Source organism: Scomber japonicus, chromosome 8 (genome assembly GCF_027409825.1).
Source record: "Scomber japonicus isolate fScoJap1 chromosome 8, fScoJap1.pri, whole genome shotgun sequence".
NCBI classification, from domain to species: Eukaryota; Metazoa; Chordata; class Actinopteri; order Scombriformes; family Scombridae; genus Scomber; species Scomber japonicus.
Window position 1 is genome coordinate 15,717,803 of NC_070585.1, and position 23,942 is coordinate 15,741,744.

The 23,942-nt window shown below is 41.7% G+C and overlaps 2 protein-coding genes across 2 annotated transcripts in view; one reads left to right on the plus strand and one right to left on the minus strand.

Moving 5' to 3' along the window:
• The first annotated feature begins 1,152 nt into the window (after window positions 1-1,152).
• LOC128362727 (putative methyltransferase NSUN7) lies at window positions 1,153-19,099 on the plus strand. Its single transcript, XM_053323573.1, has 13 exons — window positions 1,153-1,501; window positions 5,710-5,768; window positions 8,481-8,611; window positions 8,780-8,932; window positions 9,560-9,743; window positions 10,606-10,840; window positions 11,367-11,510; window positions 12,137-12,238; window positions 13,852-13,987; window positions 14,859-14,986; window positions 17,423-17,436; window positions 18,312-18,555; window positions 18,825-19,099. The coding sequence occupies exons 1-13, from the start codon at window positions 1,153-1,155 to the stop codon at window positions 19,097-19,099; spliced, it is 2,154 nt and encodes a 717-aa protein (XP_053179548.1).
• Window positions 19,100-21,138: 2,039 nt separating this feature from the next.
• The window catches only part of LOC128362973 (amyloid beta precursor protein binding family B member 2), a 35,080-nt gene continuing 32,276 nt past the window's right edge, over window positions 21,139-23,942 (minus strand). Inside the window, exons 12-15 of the mRNA XM_053323852.1 lie at window positions 22,555-22,635; window positions 22,338-22,453; window positions 22,034-22,216; window positions 21,139-21,315 (exon numbers count right to left, since the gene is read on the minus strand). Of these exons, the coding sequence (XP_053179827.1) occupies window positions 21,139-21,315; window positions 22,034-22,216; window positions 22,338-22,453; window positions 22,555-22,635 (557 nt within the window). The remainder of the gene's footprint in view (window positions 21,316-22,033; window positions 22,217-22,337; window positions 22,454-22,554; window positions 22,636-23,942) is intronic.

Here is a 23,942-nt window from a genome sequence, read left to right on the forward strand (position 1 = left end):
CTGCATTTCTAAGCATTATTTTTTAATTCAAATATAAATGAGCGATAAGGAGACTTTTCATAGGTGCCAGAGGTTAACATAGTGGAGGAAACGCCTCATAACGGACCCAGATTTATAGCTAGTGGGGATTTATTGAGTCAAGGTCTGTTTAAACTATCGACAGACGACATGAAGATACCCGGAAAGGAGTGCTGTGATTTTGGAGGTAAGGTAATAATCATCAAATATTTAGGTTTAATGAGTCTACATTAAGGTCCAGCTCGTTTAAATACACGAGTTTTAGATTAACGATAGCTAACGGTCGGCCATTTGCGTTTTGTGCCACATTTACAGCCAGTCTCAACATTTACATGAATTTGTCGGTCATATAGTCTACACTGTGGTCCAACTGGTAGTAGCAACTTTAATTTTGAATCCCTCAAAAACTGCAGCCTTCATAGATTCCCTTTCAGTGTGTAATCATGGAAGTATACAGTGTTAAGTAGGAGTGACCTTAAGTTTATTCTGTTCAGAAGATGTGGACCGTTAAATTATGTCCAGTGCACCTGTGACAGCCTCCATCATGAGGTTGGTAATCACACACTATGGGGTTGGTTGTCCTTATGTTATTTTAATGGGTAGAATATAAAAAAATGTAGGAAATCTGTAATTGAATTAAAAAAGTTCAATGTTTATGAATGTGACAACCAACCCCTGTCATCTGACAAAGCTAACTAGGCTACATAGCAAAGAAAACTTTTTTTTATTTTTTTATTATTATTTACTGTAAACACATTGTGTAAAAGCCTAGAAGAGAATCACTAAATGAAATGGGTTTTTACGGTTTGACATGAAAAAAGTTTTACATTTTTTTCACAGTTTTACAACATTTTTAGCAACGCCCTCTCCCTTTCCCCCTACATTTTAAAATGTGGCTATAACTTGTCTGCAGAGTTTGAAGTGTATATGGCTGGATATTTACTTCATGCTTGCCTATTTTACACTTTAAATTTGGCTACATGGATCAAGTCATGTAGTTTTTTTATTTATACAGCCCAATCTAGCTAATATCTAATTTTAATCTTGAGGGTTTATTGTGCATTATGCAATTCTCATAGCAATAGGTTTTTTTTTATGTTTCAGCTGTCTGAGAGCAAACAGAGCTGTGAGAGAATGGTGAAAAACAAAAATATTGACGGTCGGCACCATCGCTCTACCACATCCAAGAATAAAAAGGCAGGCTCCCAAATTCCAAGCAGCAAAGACGACACTCCTCCGGATGACCCAGCCGACGGTGACATCCCTGCTGCTCCCCCAGAGCTCTTGACCACCAGCCAAGGTCAGCTGGGCTTTCCAGACAGAGTCTACCTGCTGGCATCAGTCATCTTCCAGAATAACCACCTGGAGAAGCTTGCCTCCCACCGGCTGGTGAATTATGGCAAAGAGAAAGGGCTCCCATTGCCAGAAGTTAAAGATGAGATGCAGCACACAGCTTATGAGCTTGCCTTCAATACACTTAAATGTAAGTGTGTAAGTGACAGGTAGAGTGAGGTTTGTTATATTTTTTTCATCTGCCATTACTTACCTTCATTACACACAAATACACCCATACCTTATACCCATACGACTTTAAAGTGAGGACATCAGCTTAGGGTATTCAGCATACCCCTATTTTGATTCATTTCAGGTACATTAAATTGCAAGTAAAACCGATTTGATTCCTGACAAACAAACAGCCATTGGAAATGAGAATGAATAGCCCCACGGAGGTTAATGGATAGGTAGAATTGGATATAGATAGATTGATGAAGGGCAAGTAGAAGAGAGGAAAAAAATGCTTGAATGACCAGGGCTAATTTTGTGTGGTGCTACAAATCAATTTGGCCCATAATCTGTTATCTGGATCTAGGGCGGGGTCTGGTTTGCTGAAGTCACAGGGGCGTGTAAAGGAGGGGAGCTGAGCCGATTGTCAGCATAGGAATGTGGCTGGAATTGATTTAATGCGTCTCCCTGAAATGGAGAGGTCAGGTAGCAGGAAAACCCTTATAGCTGTGAATGAATTTGTTCTTTTTCACTATCCATACGCTGAACCTGGAAATGCCCTGGGCCTACATTTCCCACAATTAATGCAGATCACCTGAAAATATCCATCATCACAAGCCCTGGCAGCTTTTTGCAGTAACCTATATTGGTTTTACAGCTGCAGGTCATAGTATTTTCATTGGCAGGTGAAACTGACTAGATTGTAAATTGAAATTGACTAGGATGAAGAATTTGCTATCACTGTTGGCACATGTAAACAAGAAACCATGAACTTTATCTCTGCTCATGAGATTTAAAAAAAAGAAAAGAAAAAAAAGAGCTGTTTGAACTCAGAACACTGTATTTCTTATTACATTTAATCCCCTTTTGTTCAGAGCTTATTTTAAAGACAAGGACTCCTCTATTTTATCAGTGCGGTGTTCGTACAGTACTTTTTGTTGTTTCCATCCTCCTCGTGTGACTTTCCCTGTATTACTGGGATAAAATACACAGATAACGAAATAGAAGGAGGAGCTCAGAGGCATTAGGTAGCTTACAGGATAATATACAGATTCATGTGCTTGGTACAGTATTACTACATCTTTAATTTCACCTTTTTATGATCTAATAAAAAAAAGAAATTATGAGTTTTCTTGATATGACATCAACGAAAGCCTCGAAACTTTTTTTCCAGATTAAATGTTGGCATGATTGGTGACTTTCTGCAATCACATACGTATTTTGGTCACATCTCAGAGTCCCTGGCTGTGGTGAAATTGGGTGCAGATGAAATGACACAGTCTGGAGGCCAATGTTAATCTCTCCTCTTCCTCCTCCCACAAACCGGTTGTCTTTTGGTGCAGAAATTGATCTGCTAGTGACATGAACCCATGCTGGCATACACACACACAGAAACACACACACACATCTTCCGTGCACCGTCTTGGAGTGACTGATCCAAAATTGAGCTGAGGTCAGTTGTTAACCTGAAGAAGAAATGCTTCAGCAGCGGAAAAAAAAACGCACAGAGCAAAATGCCAATGAGCTCCAGTATTGATCTTGCGATTATAACTCTTATCTGCTCAAAACAAAAAAGTCACTCGCTAAGCTCCATATCAGTGGCCGAGGACGCGGACTTGTCTGTCACTGTGACTGTCAGTCGAAAAACCACAATATGGAGCGAGAGCTTGCGTACATGTTTACTCTGGTGTAGATTTGACATTTCACAAACAAAGATGGAGCTGAAATCGCCAGAAAAGACTAATATTAGCAGTTGTATCCTTTTTCACTCACTTCTTTCTGTCTCTTTTTAATCATCTTCAGGCATTTTATATTTCTTTGACCTCTCCTGTCTGAGTGACCTGCTGTTTCTTTTGCCGCTTGATTGTTAACACAGAGACAGGTTACGTTGCCAAGGTTTCATATTTTGTTAACCTATCAATATGTCGACCACGTGTGAGTCAGTTTTGTGTGAATTTTTGCTGGTAGTAATTTAGTTGACCTTGTTGCTGGCCACGAGTGCCCCCCTTCTCCTCTCCCCCCTCCTCTCTCTTTCTTTCCATTCCTCTGAGTATTTCTGCCTCATTGTCCATACTGTCCGACTGGGCCGCCAGATGCCCTTGTCAGATGACTGTGGTTCTTTGGACCACTTTGTGTTGGATTTAGAGAGTCAAAGAGAGAAATACTGCCTTTATTTGTCCTTGTTGATCATAACCAGAAGAGCCTCGATGTGTACGCCTCAGCAAATATTAAACTTTGCAGGTGCATAATATCTAAGATATATTTACCATTTACCTTGGGGGGTAACTCATGTCCACATTCCTTTCTTTTTTGGCTGGTCCGCTGTTAGATTAATGTGCAATCGGGTGCAGTGATGCGGAACATTTTGAGACAAAGGCCTTTCGCTGAAGAGAACAGGAGCCCGCATTCAGGTCTGCCTCTTTCACCGAGGATTTGTTTGACCACAGTCACCATCAGTCACTGCTCATTGTGTAACACCTGGACCATAGCCACAAAAGCACAACGTCAACATGAATCCTGTGATGATGAGCGCCTCCTGCCGCCGAAATCAGTCGCTTTTTTGGTGCATGTCAACTTTTACAGTCAGCGCTCAGATTTAAGAAACTCTGGCTCGTCCCACAAGTAAAGTGCGTAAAGATGTCTGGCGAAAGAGATTTAAAGCTGAATTTTTACTCAACCTGCTGTGTGTGATTCATAGCATGTGGAGGACTATGACTTCCACAGACCACTTTCACAGCCTACTCCTGGACCTGTGCAGTGGTTATCTCTTAAATGCTTATCTTTAAGGCCTTCTGCAGTAATAGCTACAATTGTAAACCCCATTGACCCATATCTGCTATAAATTAGAACGCTACTAAAGAGATGCTTTTGTTTCCTCAAATAAAGATAAGCTCTCCGTGTGTGCCAACATTTATTTGTGTTCCTGGCTGTTTGTGCATGTGTGTGTGAGGATGAATGCAGATGTGTGTGTCTGTCCTGCCCTCCAAGCTTTCTATCCAGTGTCCGTTTGGCTGAGACCCACAGTACATGATTTGTGGTGTTGCGATAATTTAGCAGCAGTGTCTGTGGTTTCCATGGCGTCTCGGTGGACAGACTCTGTCCTGGGCTTACCTCCTGTTTGGAGCTTAAGTGTCTGTGAGCATTTGCACACCTCATTTAATCACTCATCTACAGCGAGGCCTTGCTAGAAACACATCCATGTTAGAGAAGTGATCCTTTTTTCCACATTTCCAGCAGGTACCTGCGGACCGGCTCTGGAAGCAGACGTTCTTTAATCCTAACTTGACAGGCTGGATAGTGTTGCTGTGTCTCCGTCTCTTTCGAATTGGAAAGGAAAGCCCACTGATCACGGACGGGAATGGAAGGGATCAGTCCGTGTGTGTTGTTATGTATATTTCAGAGGCCTCCCCGTTGGCTAGTGAAACAGATGCTGCTTTCATGATATGACAGCGAAGGCATGTGGAGGAAACCAGACGTACTGTAAATATCTGATAGGCACCTTTTATCGCCCTTTTTTTTCTGACTACTGTTCATATTTGACAAACAAGGTCAAGCCACATTTGTAGCCAAGGAAGTAAAAAATATAGTAACGAGTAACGACTGGAACAAGTTATGTGTTTTACATAAAATAAAGAGAACACATGGAATAAAACAAAGTGTGTTTGCTAGATTTGCTTGGCTTGGCTGGTAACACTTGTATAGTCTGTTTATTACTGCAGATGTTATTCATGTCATCGGCCCTTTGATTTCTCACTCCAGATACAATAAATGAAAGAAAGGAGGCAAATGAAGAATCAGATTAACTCTAATTAAGCACCAAATAAGCATTTAATCATGGCAAATTAAACCCTCCATCTAATTGAATGATCTTTTAAATTAAATCATGATCACTTAGGGGGGCCTCTAGGATCCTGTCTTGCTTTTTGTCACACTGTTATCTCTCATCTCTCTTTTTCTGTTTTTCTAGACACGTTCTCGTCATTAGATATAGATTTGTCCTTCACCGCATATATTTTACCAGTTAATGGGTAGTAATGGGGAGTAATTTTTTCGGGATTGGTTTCCAGGGATAATTAGAAGCTCATATAAAGGATGGCGCTAATATGTATCATTATCACTCAGACGCATAATTAATAATGGAAATACCCATCGTGCTACCTAACCTTGTCTTACTCTGTTTCTACGCAGATCAAGAACTGCTGGAGGATATCATGATCGACAGCTGCTTTAACCTCACGCAGCCATTGGTAAGTGAACTCCATAGAAGATGTTTTTGTTTTTTAATGTCTGCATCCACAGCCATAGTTTAAGAAAAGCAAGCAAGTTTAATCCCCTAGGTTTGCCTCTGTATATTATTTGCTTATTAAAGTCCTTCTGATACACCTTCTGAGTTTAGTTTAGCTTGCTGTTCCTTTGTTTGTACCTCATGCTGTTCCCTCCAACTTCTCTGACAGTGCTTTACTCAGCGTTCTCCAGTGTTAATGTCCTGCTGTTCATACTCCATGTACTCTTTGTTCTGCTCTCTAGACCCCTAATCAGTAACAGTAATATTGATGCACTCCTTTCATCAGCTGACAGAGCACCTTGAATCTTCTCTATTTCCTCCCCTAATCAATGGCAATCACTCCCTTTGGAGTAACACATCTAAAACTTACTATGTGGCAGAACATGTCTGGCTGTGTCTATTCCTTTATCGCTTTTCTCAAACAAAATACCCTATTAATTAGTGATGAAATCAAATTGCTGTAACAGCCCGCCGGCGGTGTGTTTGGATGTGGCGTTTGAGTGTATTCTGCACAGCGTCTACCAGACATCTGCCCTAGAACCAGTCTGCTTGATGTTATTAGTGATACTATGCTGTTTAGTTGTAAATGCGAGATTGTCAGCACAGCCGTGAACTTGAGCCTCTTACACAGTAAAGGAACGTCCCGCCTCTTAAATAAAGCGGTATCCTCTGGAGGAGATTGGCATGTGCTTTTGCCCTACTGTTAACACTACACATAAAAGAAACTGTGAAAAAAACGAGACTTCCTTAGCTCCTTCTCTAACAATCAGCACGGTGATAAAACACGGAGCTAGTCTGTATGTCTAGTGAGCCGATGCAGGAGAAGAGTAATGAAAGCAAGTGCTGAATGTGTAAACAGGAGACACAGCTGACATGAAGCGTACAGATTGTCGACATCCAACGTCTATTTCAATGAGAGCACAAACCTACACATTAATACTTATGAATGTGTGTTTGCAAAGCAGCACCCACACACACACATATGCTCGCACTGTAGCCTTGTGAAGTATGGCCCTGTGTGAAATGAATGGGTCTCCCTATGTGTTGGTGGCAGGTCGTTACTCTGCGTCCCTCCGGTGAGACAATAAAGCCCAGACTCAAAGAGACAGAGTCTTTAGAACTTGCTCTCACCTCCTTTTACACTGCTGGCATCTATAAAGTTCAACCTTGATAGAGAGAGGAGAAAAAGGTGGGTGAGAGTGAATAGGCTGGATGGGAAAAGGAGGGTGGGGGGTGTACATGAGGGCACTGGAAAAACAAGAAAAATGAAAAATTAAGATACGGAAAGACTTAAGTGCTGGAAGAGCCTGAGGTGCACAATGAGGAGAGAAAATGAAGCCTGTGGAGAATGGAAATAGCCTGAATGACAATGAGTATAAGGTAAATTGTCACATTTAACAGTGAGTAGGCCCAAGCCCTGTGTGAAATGAGCCATATACTTAAAACTTTGATTACCGCTAATGCACAAATTTACATCCTGAAACTTCCAGTGACATGCAATTCAGTTATTGCAATATATGGTAATGTTAGATTTCACCCATAATGTACTGTGCTACACAGAGGTTAGGATAAAGTCTGCCTAATGTTAAAAATCAAAGAACCTTTAACTGTTGTTTAATTTTGCAACATATTGCCATGGCTTTATTTGAAAAACTCACCCAATAAATCTACTAATATTTATTTTTCCTTTGGCCAACTTCATCTTCAGTTTAACTAACATTTCACACATCTTCAAACCCAGCTGATCGTCATTTAACAAAGTTAAACCAAGTTCATTTCTCATGACAGAGAATTGGACTTGAACACAGTCAGAAGTGACTGAACACAGTCAGCATGTTTACATTGGCAAGTATCCCACTGCGGGACGCTGTTTCCAGGCAGCCTAATGACAGGGAGTTTTTCCCACACCCAAGGGTTTCACCTTGGTAAAGGGCAAGTGGAACTCGAGGTAGAGAGGGAGCATGAGAAAGGAAACGTGGAGTACTACAACCTGTCTTTGAAACTGACCTTTACAAAAATCAAATTAAAAGCCTCTGGAATGAATAATAATGGTTAATTTCTTAGCTGCATAAACCCTTGTAGCGTTCTAGCTTCTCGCCCCATTAGCCCAGTAGTGAGGCCGTGGCAAGCTGTTGCTGCTGCTGAATACCATCTGCCACTAATGCGGCTGCTGCCCTCCCGGCCCCAGGGAGAGAGGGGTGGAAAGAGAGAGGGAGACAGAAAGAGAGAGGACACATGATGAGGTAGAGAGAGGTAAAGAGTGATGAGGAGAGGGAGATGATTGTAGAGGAGGAGGGGTAGACACATAACTCAGGCTTCCTCCTATGTTTAATTAAGTGGCAGAAGTGGGGTCGCGGCAGGACATCCTGGAGCTCCTCTGTGTGTATGTGTGTTTGTGTGTGTTTGTGTGTGTGTCAGTTTCTGCAAACTGGATAATTCAATCAATATAGATAAATAGCATCGCTGGCCTGTACTCTTCATCAGATAACCAAAATAGTCCTTTTACCAGCACACTATCACTGGATGTCAGGTGGTCTTGGTTTTGGAGACGTAACCTTAAATGTTGTTATCAGTCTGACTATTGATCAAACTGTTTCCATCCTCGTTCCTCCTTATTCGTTGTTCTCTTGTTAAAAGTCACCAATTATCTGCACCTTTTCTTCTTGTGTTCTAGCCAGATGATCAGATGAGCCTCGTCGCCGTCATGCTCTATGACTTCCAGGACAGGAAGTTCCTCCCACGGGAACGCCAGGGATACGAGGAGTTCATACAGGAAGTCAGAGATGTGGAGATCTGCCTCCTCAGGTGAAGAAAGAAAAATAGCAAGTGGGAAAAATACAACAACAAAAAAAAGCAGAGAAAATGCAAGGCAGAACAAATAGAAGATCGAAGGAGGAAAAATTTTGAAAGGGAAGAAATAATAGAAGAGGTAAAGGTTTTTTTTTTGTGTGTGTGTGTGTGTGTTGTATGTAGGTTTAAAACCAAGCTTGCAGCCTCTCTGGCACGCTGCAGGATCAAACACGATCTCTTGTCCATTGAGTGTATCTTGCCTGAGAGCCTGAAGGCGAAGCAGGAGAGATCAAGCAGCCTTCCACTTTACGCATGGGTCAACGCACTGAAGGGCAGGTCAGCTGAGCACACACTTACACGCGTACTGTACACACTGAAATACTCCCTCTCATACACAAAATTAGAGAACACACTCATCCACTCAGATGCAGCTGATGCACACCTGTACATGAACACACACACACCTACACACACAGGCCTTTAGCTTGGGGTGCTGCCCAATGTTTTATGGGCCAGGTGTCCCGCCGACATCCAATTAAACCACCAGAGTGCGTGTGTGTCTATGTGTTGTTGTGTGCACGTGTGTGTTAATGTGTGTTCTCTCACGCGCTCCGACAGGCTGATTCAGTTAGGTGTAAATCCTGCTGCTGTGGACAGATTCAATCAGCAACAACCCTCAGCAAGCTCTGGGACTGTAAAGGTCACCTGTTGGGACTAGTGTGTGTGTGTGTGTGTGTGTCTGTCTGTGTGTCTGTGTGTCTGTGTGTGTGTATGTGCCTCGATGGCTTTCACAGCAAATATTACCATTAAAGTCACATAGCCACATAGCAATTCTACACACTATTATTATCTATGATGACAGTCTTTCTCTTTCTCCCACCCTCTTCTCTTCTTCCCTCATCCCTCTTTCCGGCTAGCTCCCACTAATCTGCTCTCTTTTCTCCTCCTGCCCTTGGTTTCCAGTCTTGATGAGGTCCGAAGTGTGCTGAAGAGTGTGGGCCTCTCACAGGTGAAATCGATCGGGCAGCTGGAAGGGCAGACCTTTTGCCAGGATCCCCACTGTGAGGATATGCTGGTATTCCCTGCTCAACTGAAAGCTGAGTTGCATTCCACCAAACTGCTTAGCGACCACAAACTTATCATCCAGGTATGAGCTGCACAGAGAGAGGAGGTGTCTGACAAGAGGAACCCGCTCTCTGTAGACTTGAGTGTGGCTGCGAAAATCTGTTCAGGCCCATCAATCCTCTCTGATATTCATGGCTTCACTTTGGTAATGGACTTGCTCAAATTGATTATAAGGCTGAGGTCCCTTATGCCAACCAAGATTAGTTTGCACAGATACAAATATTTCACATCAGTTCCTCTCATCTGGCTATATTTCACTTTGAGCTATAAAAAATTCTCCTGTCTGGTGGTGGGGGCAGTTTAATCATTTAATTTCTACTCCATTAAAGTCAAGCTGCCATACAAAGTGTAAGCAGCACACAGCACCACAACACAATCAAATCAGATTTTGCAGCCAAATTCAATCAAATATTCAACACCACTATCCAATGAATCACCTCTCCTTCTCTCCGCTTCTTCTCTCTCACATTTTATGAGTTTCCATCACGCTGTCTCTGCTCTATTTTTCTGTCTCTTCAAATGTCCTTGCTCTATTTCTCCTCCCTCAGTTGTCTTCTCTGACGAACTCTGTGATCTGGTTACTAAACTTACTAAACAGAAACTTAAGCCAGCCCAGTGGTTCCACAGGGATACATTAAGCACTATTTCCAGAGGGGACCCCATTGAATTTGACTGCACTGCTACTCTCAGTCACTCTTTGAGTTTATCTTTTTGCACCCTCTTCCTCTTGACCCTCTGCAACAAACTCCCTCTCCTCTTTCATCTAATCCCTCTATCATACACTATTCATCCTAATTTCTCTTGTGTCTCATCAGTTTGCAGACTGTATCTCAGCCTATGGGTGCTCTTTACCCACCTAATGCTTTTACTCTATGGTTCCATAGGATAAGTTTTGCAGCCTGGGCCCAAATTCGGTGTGCTCCTTGCTGCCAGATGAGGGTGACATTCTTATGGTGGGCTGCTTCTCTGGCCTCACCGTCTCCCACACTGCCTCCCTAATTGCTGAGAAACATAAAGCCAACGGCAACGACCAGCCCACGGTCTATGTCTGTGTCAGCGATCGTACAGACACTCAGAGGGAGGAGCTGCAGCAAGTCGTCACCCTCATGGGCTGCAAGAGTAGGATGTGGATGGATGGATGATGGATGGATGAGTATTTTCTGTCAATTAACTATCTTTGATTTGAATAAAGAGAAAAGGGGAAACTGAATAATGCCTGTGGGCCATGTTGCACTGATCCACATTTTCATTAGACTGCCTGCTGTTTTTTCGCTAATCGTCACTTTAGAGAAGTCATTATAAACTATGACTGAGTAGAGTAAACATTCCCAGAGACTCTAATACGCAGCCAGTGTACTTAAATTCAGACAATGTGTGCTGAGATTCTGAGCTGTATGCATATTATTTGCTCAAAGTGGCTGCCGCATTAGCTGGTCATTAAAGAAACAATAAAGTGCTTGAGACAATGCTGACATGTTTTATAATTGCAAATCGGGCATCAGGCAGCAAATCTTTCTGCAAAAAATGGGTGACAGGGTGAATATACATTAAGCATAGAGCAAATGTGTGTTTATGATTATGCAGCCTGTCACTACCAGGCCAGAGAGGCTGCAAGATTGGTTTAAAACCTGTGCATATTGTTTAGATGTGAAGCTGATTACCGAGGTCTTCCAGTCTTTGGACAGCAATGAAAAGCAGCTTGAAGAAGTGAGCGTTATTCTGTTGACCCCCAAGTGTTCTGTGTCTGCAATCAGCAACCCTGTTGAGTTCATACTGCAAGAAAACGGAGGTACGTAGTGATCTGTGCATACAACAGAGCCATAAACTAGTCTACAATTCACCCTCTTGTGTCCATACTAAAAAAGTACAGTACCGGTAATATTATATACAATGAGTACACACACTCATATACTTTGAATGAGAGTGCTGCAAACCCTTAACCTAGCATATTCTTATAACTACTACACATTCATAAAAGTCTGTTGGCAAAATATGGAAAAATATTTGATTTAGATGTTTCATTTAGATTTAAAGATAGATTTAAAGCAAACAACTATACTTAGATTGAAATTAATGCTGTAGTGAGCTAATTTTAATGCCATTGAAGAACATGTCCGAGCTTACTTGAATACATCTTTTAAAACTGAGGATGTAGAGCATCACCATGAATTATGAGTATCATTTCATCCATTTTATTTCTGTTTGATCTGGTTTTAAAGATTTTTTTTTAATGTTCCACAATCCATGTTAGCCTGCACATCATAACCCTCTAACAAACCTGTCAAATCAAGCTCTTCAATCTCCTTCCGTCATTTTCATTAGAGTTGCCTATATATCTCCCACAATTAAACAGAACACACACTCAAACAGAACAGTTAATAAAACTCTGCTACTCTAAAACACTTGTTTTTTCAGACACCGACCTGCTGCAGGATTTATCCAAGGACTCCGTACCCCAGAGCAAACTGAAAGCTCTGGTGGCACAGCAGAAGAAGGATATCGATCATGCTTTGAAATGTGAGTGTTGAACCACCTGCTCTGATATAGTTGCACACAGACACGCACCCACACACGTATGCCCTCAGACTGAATCCTGTGGTGTCCCTGGGAGATCGGCTGAGTCTTAATTAGGAATGCTAATGTTGCTCTGTGCTGGTCTGCCACAGTCTGCTGCAGCATTCCTCACATTTTTTTTAATTAAGTAATTACTCACTGCCTTGTATTGCACTCTGTGTAGAGCTGAGCATGGCAGAGGGAACCACTTTGTTAAGTGACAATATAGATGTTATTTTGTTACAAGTTCAAAATCAGCCTAGTTAAAACTGTTATTTATGAAAGTTATGTTACAGCTGACCAGTGATGCGACAGTCCTTCCTGTTTTCGTAGTTGGTTGCTTTTTATTGGACAGTGCTTCAGATGTCTCCCAGCAGCCAATTTACACATTACTAAACTGTTAACAAGCTTAAACATTTTACAACCCAATTTAGTAAATCACAACTTTGAAACTAGCTTGTAGCTACTGAGAACTTAGGAAGGACTTAACACAAATTTAGTTATGGATTTACAAACAGCTGGTACAACCCAGTCCTGAAATCCATGTTATTCTGTTCAGCTGTTTTCCATTTTATTCCATTCAGTAGTGCGTTAATCAGTTCTCACGGGCTACACTCATTAGCTGCAGTCCATCTTGTATTGCTCAGTGCATTTCTTTTTGTGTTGGTCTGGGTCATGTTTGTTAAGCAGGTAAAGTCTTTCTGTTAGGAGCAATGAAAACCAGCTCCTCTAATTACGCTGCCATCGATTGCCCCCCCCTCAACATTTTTGCCAGTGTAGATACTTTCTAATGGGACTGTTAATTAATGGTGGGTGCGTATTGAGTGCTTTGGCTCAGTTGAGTCAATGGTCTCATTTCAGTGCCTCTACGTAGGCACACGCAAAGACAAATGCTCACACAGACGCGCGCACACCTCCATCGGGCTTAATATCTGAGCTGTGAGGTGGGCGTGTGGTGGAACAGATCACCTGAATGATAAACGCTTCTGCCTCATGCCCCCGTTCCCTCATCTTCTTGACTCAGTTTCACTTCCTTACAAGTGATATTTTCCATTAGTTTGGCACTAATTTGCCACATCTGAGCAGGTTTTGTTTGTTATCAGCTCAGTGTTAATTGTTTCTGTCTGGCTATAATTAGTGAGCAAGAGAGAAATCAAAGCTGAAATGAAGAGAATCAAACGGCCAGAAGCTTCACAAATCTACATGCCAGCAGCAGTTGGATAAAATGAGCAATCTATGTACATAAACTGAAAGAAGAAAATTATATTCAAGCTCCTGTTTCTTCAAAGGGAACGCTTGATGAGGAGGATGTCTCAGTTTGAATAATCAAATCTAATTGTCATAAAATGGTAGGGAGAAACACTTGATATGTTTGTGTATGTCTGTCTACCTGGTTTAATTGTACATTAAATTAGTTTGCTGTTAAGAAGTCTCTGTTTGAATGTCTTGGTGTTATGTGTCACTGATTTATTCAAATTTAAAATGCAACACACAGATGTTTAGTTTTGTCCTCATTATATGAACATAAATATTTGTACAGTACATGACACAATGCACACATGCATGTTTGTGAATAGTCCCCAAGGTTGTGGCGGTGGTGTACTCCACCTGTTCATCATACCCAGAGGAGAACGAGGAGGTGGTGAGCAGAGCCCTGGAACAAGTCAACGCCGGCTCAGAACAGGAGGGGGAACCAAAAAAAGCAAACTTCAGGTCAGCCTCGGTCTCTGTACTTCAGCACCAGGTGCACCTCCTGTGTCTGTCTCTGTCATCGTTTTTCTTTGTCTGTTTGCCTCGCTGTCTGTCAACCTGCTGAGGTGTTTGTCCGTCACCCTTCAGACAGGCTTCTGTCAAAATCTCAGCACACCTGAGGCATGAGCTGAAGGAGATTCACTGTAAACATAATCAAAGGCGCCACTATATGTCTCTAAATGCTGTGAAAAGGGAAGAAAAACATTTTCAGACAGCTTGCCTTTCCATAGATGTATTTTATATTTTTTCAATGTATTTTATTTTATTTTATTTTTTCATTCTGTTTGTGCGTGGGTTTCTAAGGTTTGAAGAACACAGTACTGAAGTTTACTGTTCCTGTGGGCTTAGATCTACCAAGACTTTAAGCTGGCCTGGGGTGCTGGCAGCGCCTCAGGCTAGCATAAATAAAACACAACTGATATAATTGGTATGGATCCCACTGACTTTACCTGCAACTAGTGTACTGACTCACTTGGTTACTGTGTGTTGTGTTCATATGTATTTTTATCATCTGCCCCTATGTCTTTTTGTAAGCAGTGTTAACTACACTATCTAAGTGGCTTTAGGGACTCATCCGTCCAACATTTTGGATCATAAAAATGTCTCAACAACTAATGAATTGCCATGAAATAAGACATTTATGACATTTATTTTCCTCAGAGGATGAGTCCTACTGAGTCTGTTGATGCCCTGTCTTTTCATCCAGCGTCACCAGCAGATCAGTTTTCACATCCTGATGTTGGTGTATAGCTCAAAGCACAAGTTTAACCTTGCAGAGCAGTAAGTGCGTCTTCAGACTCTTACATGCTCTGTTTATGTGTGTGTCTTCCAGGCTGAGCCCGTCCCCATTCAGCACTCCTCACCATGCTGAGGGCCCAAAAGAAATGGACTCCTTCTTCATGCTGAAGCCCTCGGAGCAGAATAATGGCTGCTTCCTGGCTGTTCTCGTTAGAGAGGTGAGCATTATTAAAGCATAATGAAATCTCACAAAGTCAAACCAGTGGATAACCCTGGTGAATTGGTAAAAGAGGGACAATATGTGTATCACCCTCTATTATTTATTTGTACACAAGACTTACTATATTTGTCAGGGGGAAGTCTTGTGTCAGTTTTGTGTTTTAATATTTTATTAATAATACACTTTATTGCAGACACAGGTCCATATAACACAACATACAGTAAAAATAGTATAAAAAGAGAGATTCAATAAGAATACAAAAAACATGCATATTATAAGATATACAAGCTGATACTAGTACCCACAAGAAGGGAAGAGTGATGTTGGAAGCCACCATGGCTGAATGTCAAAGCTAAAATGATTTAAAAACAAATATAATTGCTCTAAAAGCCTCTCTCTGCTGGCACAAAAAAACTGTGATTAGGAAGATTTTATAAAAAGCTCCAGCTTCTTTAATGAAATTCAAATGTATTTATTTTTTCTACAGGATATCACAGAGTCTGTTGTAGCTAAGCTCTTTCAAAAAATCTGCACCACCAGTCCACTGCTGCTGCTTCTCTCAGGCAGTGCAGCCAAGGAGACAAGCAGCGACAAATTTAGCTCATTAAGCATCTGGCCCTGGCAAGCATTCTGGTCTCCTATGACAAAAAAATGTCCAACATTAGCGCTGTAACTGACCATGAGACCAGGGTGCTATTTGGCTGATTGTTGTATGTCAGTGTTGTTTAATGCTGCTGTGTGAGAGAGTATCTAATACACACATCTACATTTGGACACACACAGACACATACGGTGAACACTGGGCTGACTGATCCCTTGTATAATAAACATATTTTCTTTGTTTTAAAATTGTAACAGATTGATGATGTTTGCTTAGAAACCCCATTGTCCTTCACCTGTTTTCCTCTGTGAGTCCTTTAAGCACTTCACATAGCTGGCTCGCTCATGGATCCACACTGATGCACACACAAAAGAGACAAGTTGAAAAGGGATTTAATTGGTTATCCTTAAGTTGTGTGTGGAAATTATGATGAGGCAGGAATGCTGCACTGCCCACTATCTGTCAAAAACAAGCATCCCCCGGGAAACTGAAGTATGTTTGAATAATGAAACGGCAGAAGAAATGAGAGGACTGAGGAGGACATTGGGTCAGTTTAAGAAATAGAAATCAGGTAAGTCAGGATGTGATGAGAGGATGAGAGAAGAGAGAGTGAAGGAAGGTTGAATGCAGCTTCAGAGCGAGTGGATTTCATAGCCCAAAGGAAGAAAAGAGACAAATGAGGGATGCTGTGAGAAACAAGATCTAGTCTTGGAAGGTGTTACACTTGACAGTTAGAAACAGATGAAAATCATGCATGTAATGTCTTTGAAGTGATTTGAATCTGAAATTGTTGCATTTTCAGCGATGTCGGTGCCTGAAAGGAGCTTTCTGATACGTTTTTTGACTAGTTTCTGAAAACTGGTAATTGGGAGGCTGTTGTGTTGTCTTGTCACAGGCCTCACGAAGTCTCTCTCTCTCAGTCTCTCTCCTATATTTCAGGAAAACTCATCTTCTCTCCACTCCACTCTCATATACCTCTTTGTCTACCCCTCTTTTCTCATCTCCCTCTTTATTATTTTAGTAGGTGATTGTTTAGCGACACAGTAAGACTGTTACATGAGGTTATAGGTGCAGTGTGTGTTGCAGGGGAACTACATGACTGGTGAAGGTGCATCAGAGAGTCTCATCAAATCTGTGTGACTGGGGTTCCCCACCTCCTCCTCATAATTCCCTGCATCGCCACATTTATGACAACACTCTCTCTCATTATGAAATCTGCTCTAACGCTTATGACTCCAATGCGGGTTATTAAGCCATTTTACCCCCGCTGGGTGTGACGGAGCTCTCTTGCACTGTAGTGTCTGTTCTTCTCTGGCCATCCATCATGTTTTATACCTCCACAGATAGGAATGAAAAGATAATCAAACTGCTGTAATGGCATCTCCAACAGGATTTTTTTCTCTGTACCTCCAATAAACTCAGCTAATCAAAAGTTATTGTGGCAGTCTGAAAAGCGCCATAAAAATAGCAATTATATAAGTGTTTGAATGCTGTCTGGCGCCCAGTAAACTTCTTTATGAGCCTTCCCTACAGGAACAGCTGGGAACAATAAAGACAGTCAAGTGAGATGTTTCTGGCGTCATTTCCAAGAGAAGCAGAGCAAATTGCAGGTGGACTTAACGAAAGGACCCCAAATGCTGTTCCCATTGAAACAAAATGGGTCCAGGGTACGCTGAGGTAGCTAAGTTTGGTGTCGAAGGAAATGAGAGATTCACAGAGTATAGCATGTTCGGTTAATGGAGATGGAGTGGAAGTGAGATTTTCAGGGGTGAGGGGGAAGAAAGGAATGCAAGGGAGAGTGCCTGTTGAATAATTCAGTGCCCGCTGTCCGTATGAGTTAGCATCAATGAAGTTCATGGCATCCACCAAAGACTGCATTACAGCGGTGCTTCTCATACCTGTTTGCACAGACTGTATGAATGCACCTAAATACATTCACATGTGCCAAACACAGTCATCACACAGTCCATCCCTGTATACATACATATGTACACATCATTATAGACAGCTTGTACAAACACATATGCACATTTGGATTAAAGTAGCAGCGAGCTCTGAAAAACAAAATACACACATAAACCCACACAGGCTGCATGTCCTCGTAGTGTACACTGTGCTTGTGAATAATTCAGCTGTTGAGGAGAGCAGTAGGCTGCTGTGTGGGCTGCTGCTGAGACAGCAGGTGACCCTGCAGCCAACAGCAAGGACATGGAGGCTCTCTCCTCTCCTCTCCTATCCTCTCCTCTCCTCTCCTCTCTCCTCTCCTCTCCTCTCCTCTCCTCTCCTCTCCTCTCCTCTCCTCTCTGTAAACAGATGTGTTTCAGGTATGGCCATTAAATGCTGATTATATGATGACCCTCAGTGCTGGACACTGGACAATATGAGTATATGATCGGTTTGCTTTTTATGGCAGTCAGAGCAAATTATCAGCATACATTTCTGTTTGTGATGCCAAAAGATTTCTCATTTAAAATAATAACCAACAATATTTTTTTACATGGAGTATCAGGATGGCCCGGTCCCGATTAGTGAAGTCATTCTGTAATTGAAGACCTGGGTTTGAGATCTCAGGCCATCCATCCTGCTTATGTTTATTTTAGGAGGAGGCATAACCACACCTGTTCCCTCTTTAGAGTGCTGTATACTCCAGCACACAATATCAATAAAAGCTTTTCTTTTTGCTCCTTCTTTTATAATCTTGACAGCCTGAACCAGTGGTCATAGAGCCACCACAGGAAGTGCTGGCCAGGGCAAATGCCAAAGGCATACTGGACAGGATCGGCCCCAACCAGCCAACCAGAAAAGAGCGGCATGGACATACAAACAGGTTGGCAAAAGCAACCCATGCTCGCAACTCTCAGCATCACCTCTCTGTCAGTATTCAATCCAAAAGCCAAGAGAGCAGAAGCAGCAACAGTACTGGTTTGTGTGGACATCAGGAATTTGGTAACAAGCGAGAGTCACCACAAGGTAAGTGTGATTATTCCAGTCATATATCTTGAGTTGTTCCATGTAGTAAAAGGTGCAAATGATGGACAAAGGTTTTATTATTTCTCATTGCCTTTTCCCTTTGCCCCTGTCTTTCTTTTCTCTCCAACTTCTGTCTCATTGTTTTTGTGTTTTAGGAAAAGCCAAAACACTGCGCTTGTACCCCTTGAAAAACAGTGTGTCCAGCTCCTTCTCTCTCCCTAAAAAAGAAAACACCAGCTCCTTCTCCTTCACCTCCTCCCCCAAACCAGAACACAACACACCGACGAAAACCACCACTCTGCGTCCCGCCCCTCCACCTGCTACCCCCGTGGTCCCTGCTGTCCGCGCCCGCAGGGCTCACCAGGAAGTCCTGAAACCCGTGGTGCTCGTCCTGCCTCCTGTTCACTTCCCCAACTTCTTCCCACCCCAGCACAGCCGGGCAGGATACAGCCCCAACCTCAACTACAACAAGTGGAGGCCTCCAGCTCAAACTGGGCCCGTCTCTCGCTCCAGTGGTGGTTTCAAATCCCGACCCTTTCTTTGACCTCACAAGCGCCAACACAAACAGCAAAGAAATGTTGTTTTTTTTTTGCCAAACCCATACTTAAATAAAGTCAGTTGTATCTAAATCTAGTATCAAAATGTAAACAGTGTTGCTAATGTGCCACCTTACATAAAGCTTGTGAAAATGTAAGTCACCTTAATTGCGTCTGGAGCCATTATTACTCGTCGTTATTACAATGTCATTATCAGAGTCTTTGTGTGCCAGGAAGAACAACCTTGACACCGTCAGAATATTATCAAACTGCATAGATTCATACAGCTAAGCCAATGTCATTTTAATGTCACTGCACATGATGAATAGCTGAAGAAGGACATATTCAAGAGGCGGCTCCTTTTTTTTCTTTTGGTAATGCATTTATTGTCACAACAGATTACATTTACATGGTGTAGAGATTGGTGTAGATGGGTGAAGAACAGAACTGAAATGATTTTACAGCATCTCTCTTGTTTGTTTTGTGTGTGTATGTGTGTGTGTTTCATTAGATCAGACTGCATTCACAGAGTTCATGTCGAGTGCAGGTGGTGGCCCCGAGCCATAGGAGCAGTGTAAAGATTTTGATAGCAGTGACAGCAGACCTTTTTTCACTGCTGTGTGTGCATATATGTGTGTGTGTGTGTATTTGTTTGTGAGTGGGAATAGACCGGCTGGATTTTTTCATAGGAAGAGAAAAAATAGTTGACCCTTTTACTGTATGGCACAGATTAGATCTTTTCCATGCTCTCCAAGCAGGGTAAACACTATTGTGTACCACTGATCATAGATCCTCAAGCTCTTCACATCTGCTAAAGTCAAGCTGGATCTGGAATTTCTTGCTACCACATAAATCTCGGATGTATGCATAAAGGTTCCTGAGGAAATCGTTAAGATGGAAAGTAACATTCTTGAGCTTTTACACTCATTTTTTTGTATAATGTATGCAAAAAAATTACAATCTTAACTAATTTAAAAATACATTAAAAAGTGTTTAACGTTCTTTTGCAGATCAAAGCATCCATCAAGAAATGGAAAGTAAAGATTGTTATATCTTGCAAATGGGGCACAGAATAACCTTTTATTTAGTTATGGATGACTGTAGGAATAGGTCAGATTAGTTTTTTTTATGAATCCAGTCATGGTCAAGTGGAGATGACTTGTGCTGAGAGCATCAACCTCTTACGTGTTCACCACTCTTCTCACCGAGACCCTTTTTAAGTCGTCAACATAAAACATGTCCCATCAAGATAACATGCAAAATCAAAAACCCACATCTGTCCCGTTGACTGCCACCAACACCTTCACATCTTTCCCTCATATCTACAAGTTTTGTGCCCTAAATACTCTCTTCCTACATACAATCATTTAAAATACACTTCATTATTACAATCGCTCCATTCAAGGGAAATTTTTGTCTATTTCAGGTTTTTTCACACATGTTTTTATGCTGTTTGGTGAGCAGCTGTCTTTGATTTTCCCATTCAGTTGTCATATTCCCATAATGGCAAAGTGACATCTCTTCAGTCCATGAATGTTGCAGCTTCTCCGCTGTCCAGTCCAGGACCTTTTTACTGTACTGATGAATGTTTTTACAGAAGGACAGAACATGAAAAAAAAGAGTAAACCAATGAGTCTGTTCATAGAAATTTGGTCATTTTCTTCTGGGTTATCCTGTATCCTTTCTGCAGAGCACTTGATCAAATAATCCATCTAGACCCAGAAAATCCACATAAAGCCAGCAGGTGACACAGCAGTGTTCAAAGGTCAAAGTTCAACCAGTGACACCAGGTGACAGCAGCAAACACACTGCAGCTTTTACATTCCTCTTCATGAAACAGAAGTTTTCTTTTTTCCTTCTTTTTTTTAAAATCAGGCATACATGACGATTGCTCTCCATTCCTTCATCTGCAGTGGTGTTTGTTAACATATATGTACATCATTGGTTACCATGGCTGGTACTGATTAGGTGTTGTCGTGGCGATAGTGTGAGTGGCATCCAGGCGTTGGCCAGGGAGGGGGGGGGTGGCTGTGGTCACTGGTGATGGTCATTGCTGGGGAAGTTCTGACGGCTGTTTCTTGGGTTTCAGAGTGTCTATGAGAGACTGGACGCCGCGCTTCACGCTGGTGGTCACTCGGCGGGTCACAGAATCTGCAGCGGGCGAGGATGAGGAACCAGCGCGTTGGGAGGGTGGCCGTGCCACCAGACACTTCTGATACCGCAGCTGAGAGAGAAGAGGGTTGGATGATTCATTTGGATTTTGGCTTATAAGGAAGAAAAATAAGGAAATTTGTTGCTTTTAGTTTGTGGATCATTTATTAATGGAGTAGTAGAAACTTTTCAGGAATACACTTTCTTCCAGAGGTGGATGAGAAAATTGATGCCAATTGCTGACAGTGGTATCAATTTCCTCATCCAACTCTGGGCAAGAAAGCAAATGATAAACTATTAAACTATTGAAATCTACTCTTAAACTATTCTTTTAAAAACAAAATGTCCATTAATGTACAATGTAGGGAGTGTAGGGAATGTATTCATGCAGTCACAAAACAAAACAACACACATATACCATCATGTTCTAAAAATATGAAAAGGCAGCACATCTCAAATTTCCTAGTAAAGGAGGACAAATGACTAACATTTCACTTGTTTATTTGACTCTTGTCACAATAGAAAAATGCTTAAGTAATGTTATTCAGCGCAGAGCCTCTGTAAGAATGTTTCTATTGTGATATGAGTCAAATAAACAAGTGAAATGTTAGTACTTTGTCCTCCTTGACTAGGAAATGTGAGATATGCTACCATTTCATATATCTGAAGCATGTTCACTGGATCTTGGGTTTAGCACTCCACTGAGAATCCCATTGTTGAAGCACAGCCTCCTACTCCAATTCAGTAGAGAATATCATGTATTGTAACAAAAGAGCTGAATATGAGCTTACCACACATGCTGCCTGCACAGCTTCAGACACACTGCCTGCGTTGGGGTCACACCAAAACACATGGCACTGGAAATGCTGGTTCCCTGTGTCCATGATGAAGGCAAATGTGTGTATGTCCCGCCCCACACCCATGAAGGACAAGAAACGGACACGACACTCCACCAGCGCCTCCTCGTCCTCCTCCTGCACAGACATCCAAGAGGACAATCAGCTCCACACTAAATTCTGATCTATTAGACCGACAAACATTTACAAATCTTTATTTATCTGTTAATTGTTCGGATAGCAACAAAACGTCCTTAACCTTTTCTTTAATGACAGCTAGAGTGGTGTCAGCAATACTCAGTATGACAGGAGTCCAGTCCTCTTTGCCTGTGGAGGTCACAAGGCTGTCTATGGCTCCATTTATGATGTCCATACCTGGAGACAAATAACACAAGACAGTAAATAGAGTATTATATTACAAGGGTGCCGGATGTCTTGTAAAGTGTGAATGTGTTTCCGTGTGGGTTCAGTTTTACCTATGGGGCGAGACACTGATGTCATACCCAGATAATGCACATGAAACTTTTGCACTATCTCAGTCTTTGGCATGGGAAATTCTGCAGAGAGAAAAAAACATGCATTAAAACACACACCAGATTACCAGTGGGGGAATTTTATCACACAACAACATCTAACGAAGCTCCAAAAGAGAAGTCCACACATGATAATTGGCTTAAACTAGACGAATAAACAACGCTTATGAATATTTTAATGTTTTAGGGTGGCTGTTGACATGGTTGGGGCATGAAAAGAATATATTCACACATAGGCATGCAAGAATTCAGAGAACTGGATGTTTCATGCACAAAAATCGAGCATGCCTGTTTACACAGTGGCCTGTAGGCAGAAGAGATCGTCACACACAGTGAATGATGATGTTGGATCACCTCAACATCTCAATTGTTAACATCTTTTACCCTCAGGACCTCACTATTAACACAGCACACAATTAGCTTTACAAACCCTAACCCTGTGAATCCTGTTGAGCCAAGATACAGATAGATGTAGGCAAAATTTTGCAATCTACTGTATTTTAACCTCAAGGAGAAATCATATAATCGTACAGTCCTGGATGGAGCTGCAGCCACCTCTCTCTGCTTATTAAAGCAATCCTTTCAGTGTCCGGGCCTGGTGAGGTTTTCCGTGTTGTGTCAAATTAAGCCCACATACACACATGGAAGAAAACATTGTTAAGTAAGTCAATGAAAATATAAAATATCAAGTATCAAATTTGACACTGAAGTAATCATATAGTCATGTCTCTGTGTCTTTGGTCTATGGATTTAAAAAATAATAATTTTATCTATATTTTTCGTTGTCAGTTGTCAGCTGCCTCCTGTATTTTATCCCCGTCAGATTAAAGCTGAACAAATATATAGTAGTAATATATTACAATGTAGCTGTAGCCCAATACAGTCAGATTCCACTATATCATCCATTAAGTCTGCTCAATGATGAATTTTATGTATCTGTTGCCATGGTGAATTGTGGTACTGCAGCTCCTTTGATAAAGACTTTTTTCATTAACTATTGAATTGACTGATCAGTTGTTCTTGAACCGAAAACTCAGAGTTTCCCATCTCAGAATTCATAAAGCCAGATTTCAGGATTAGACTCAGACTTGGTTAAACTATCTTTCTGGAATAGACCCATTTCGGGAGTCAGCCAAGGGGCAGCTCCAATCGGAACAGATTGGGCTCATTGGGAGGGGGGCCTTAAGGAGACAGGATCTAAAATTGCCTGTTTCAGACAGATCTCAGGCCAGCGTAAGATAAATAAGGAGTTTTGAACTGTAAATCAGCGCAAGATATTCTAGTAGGGCCCCAGAATATAAACATAAACCTGGAAATGTGCATATTGAATA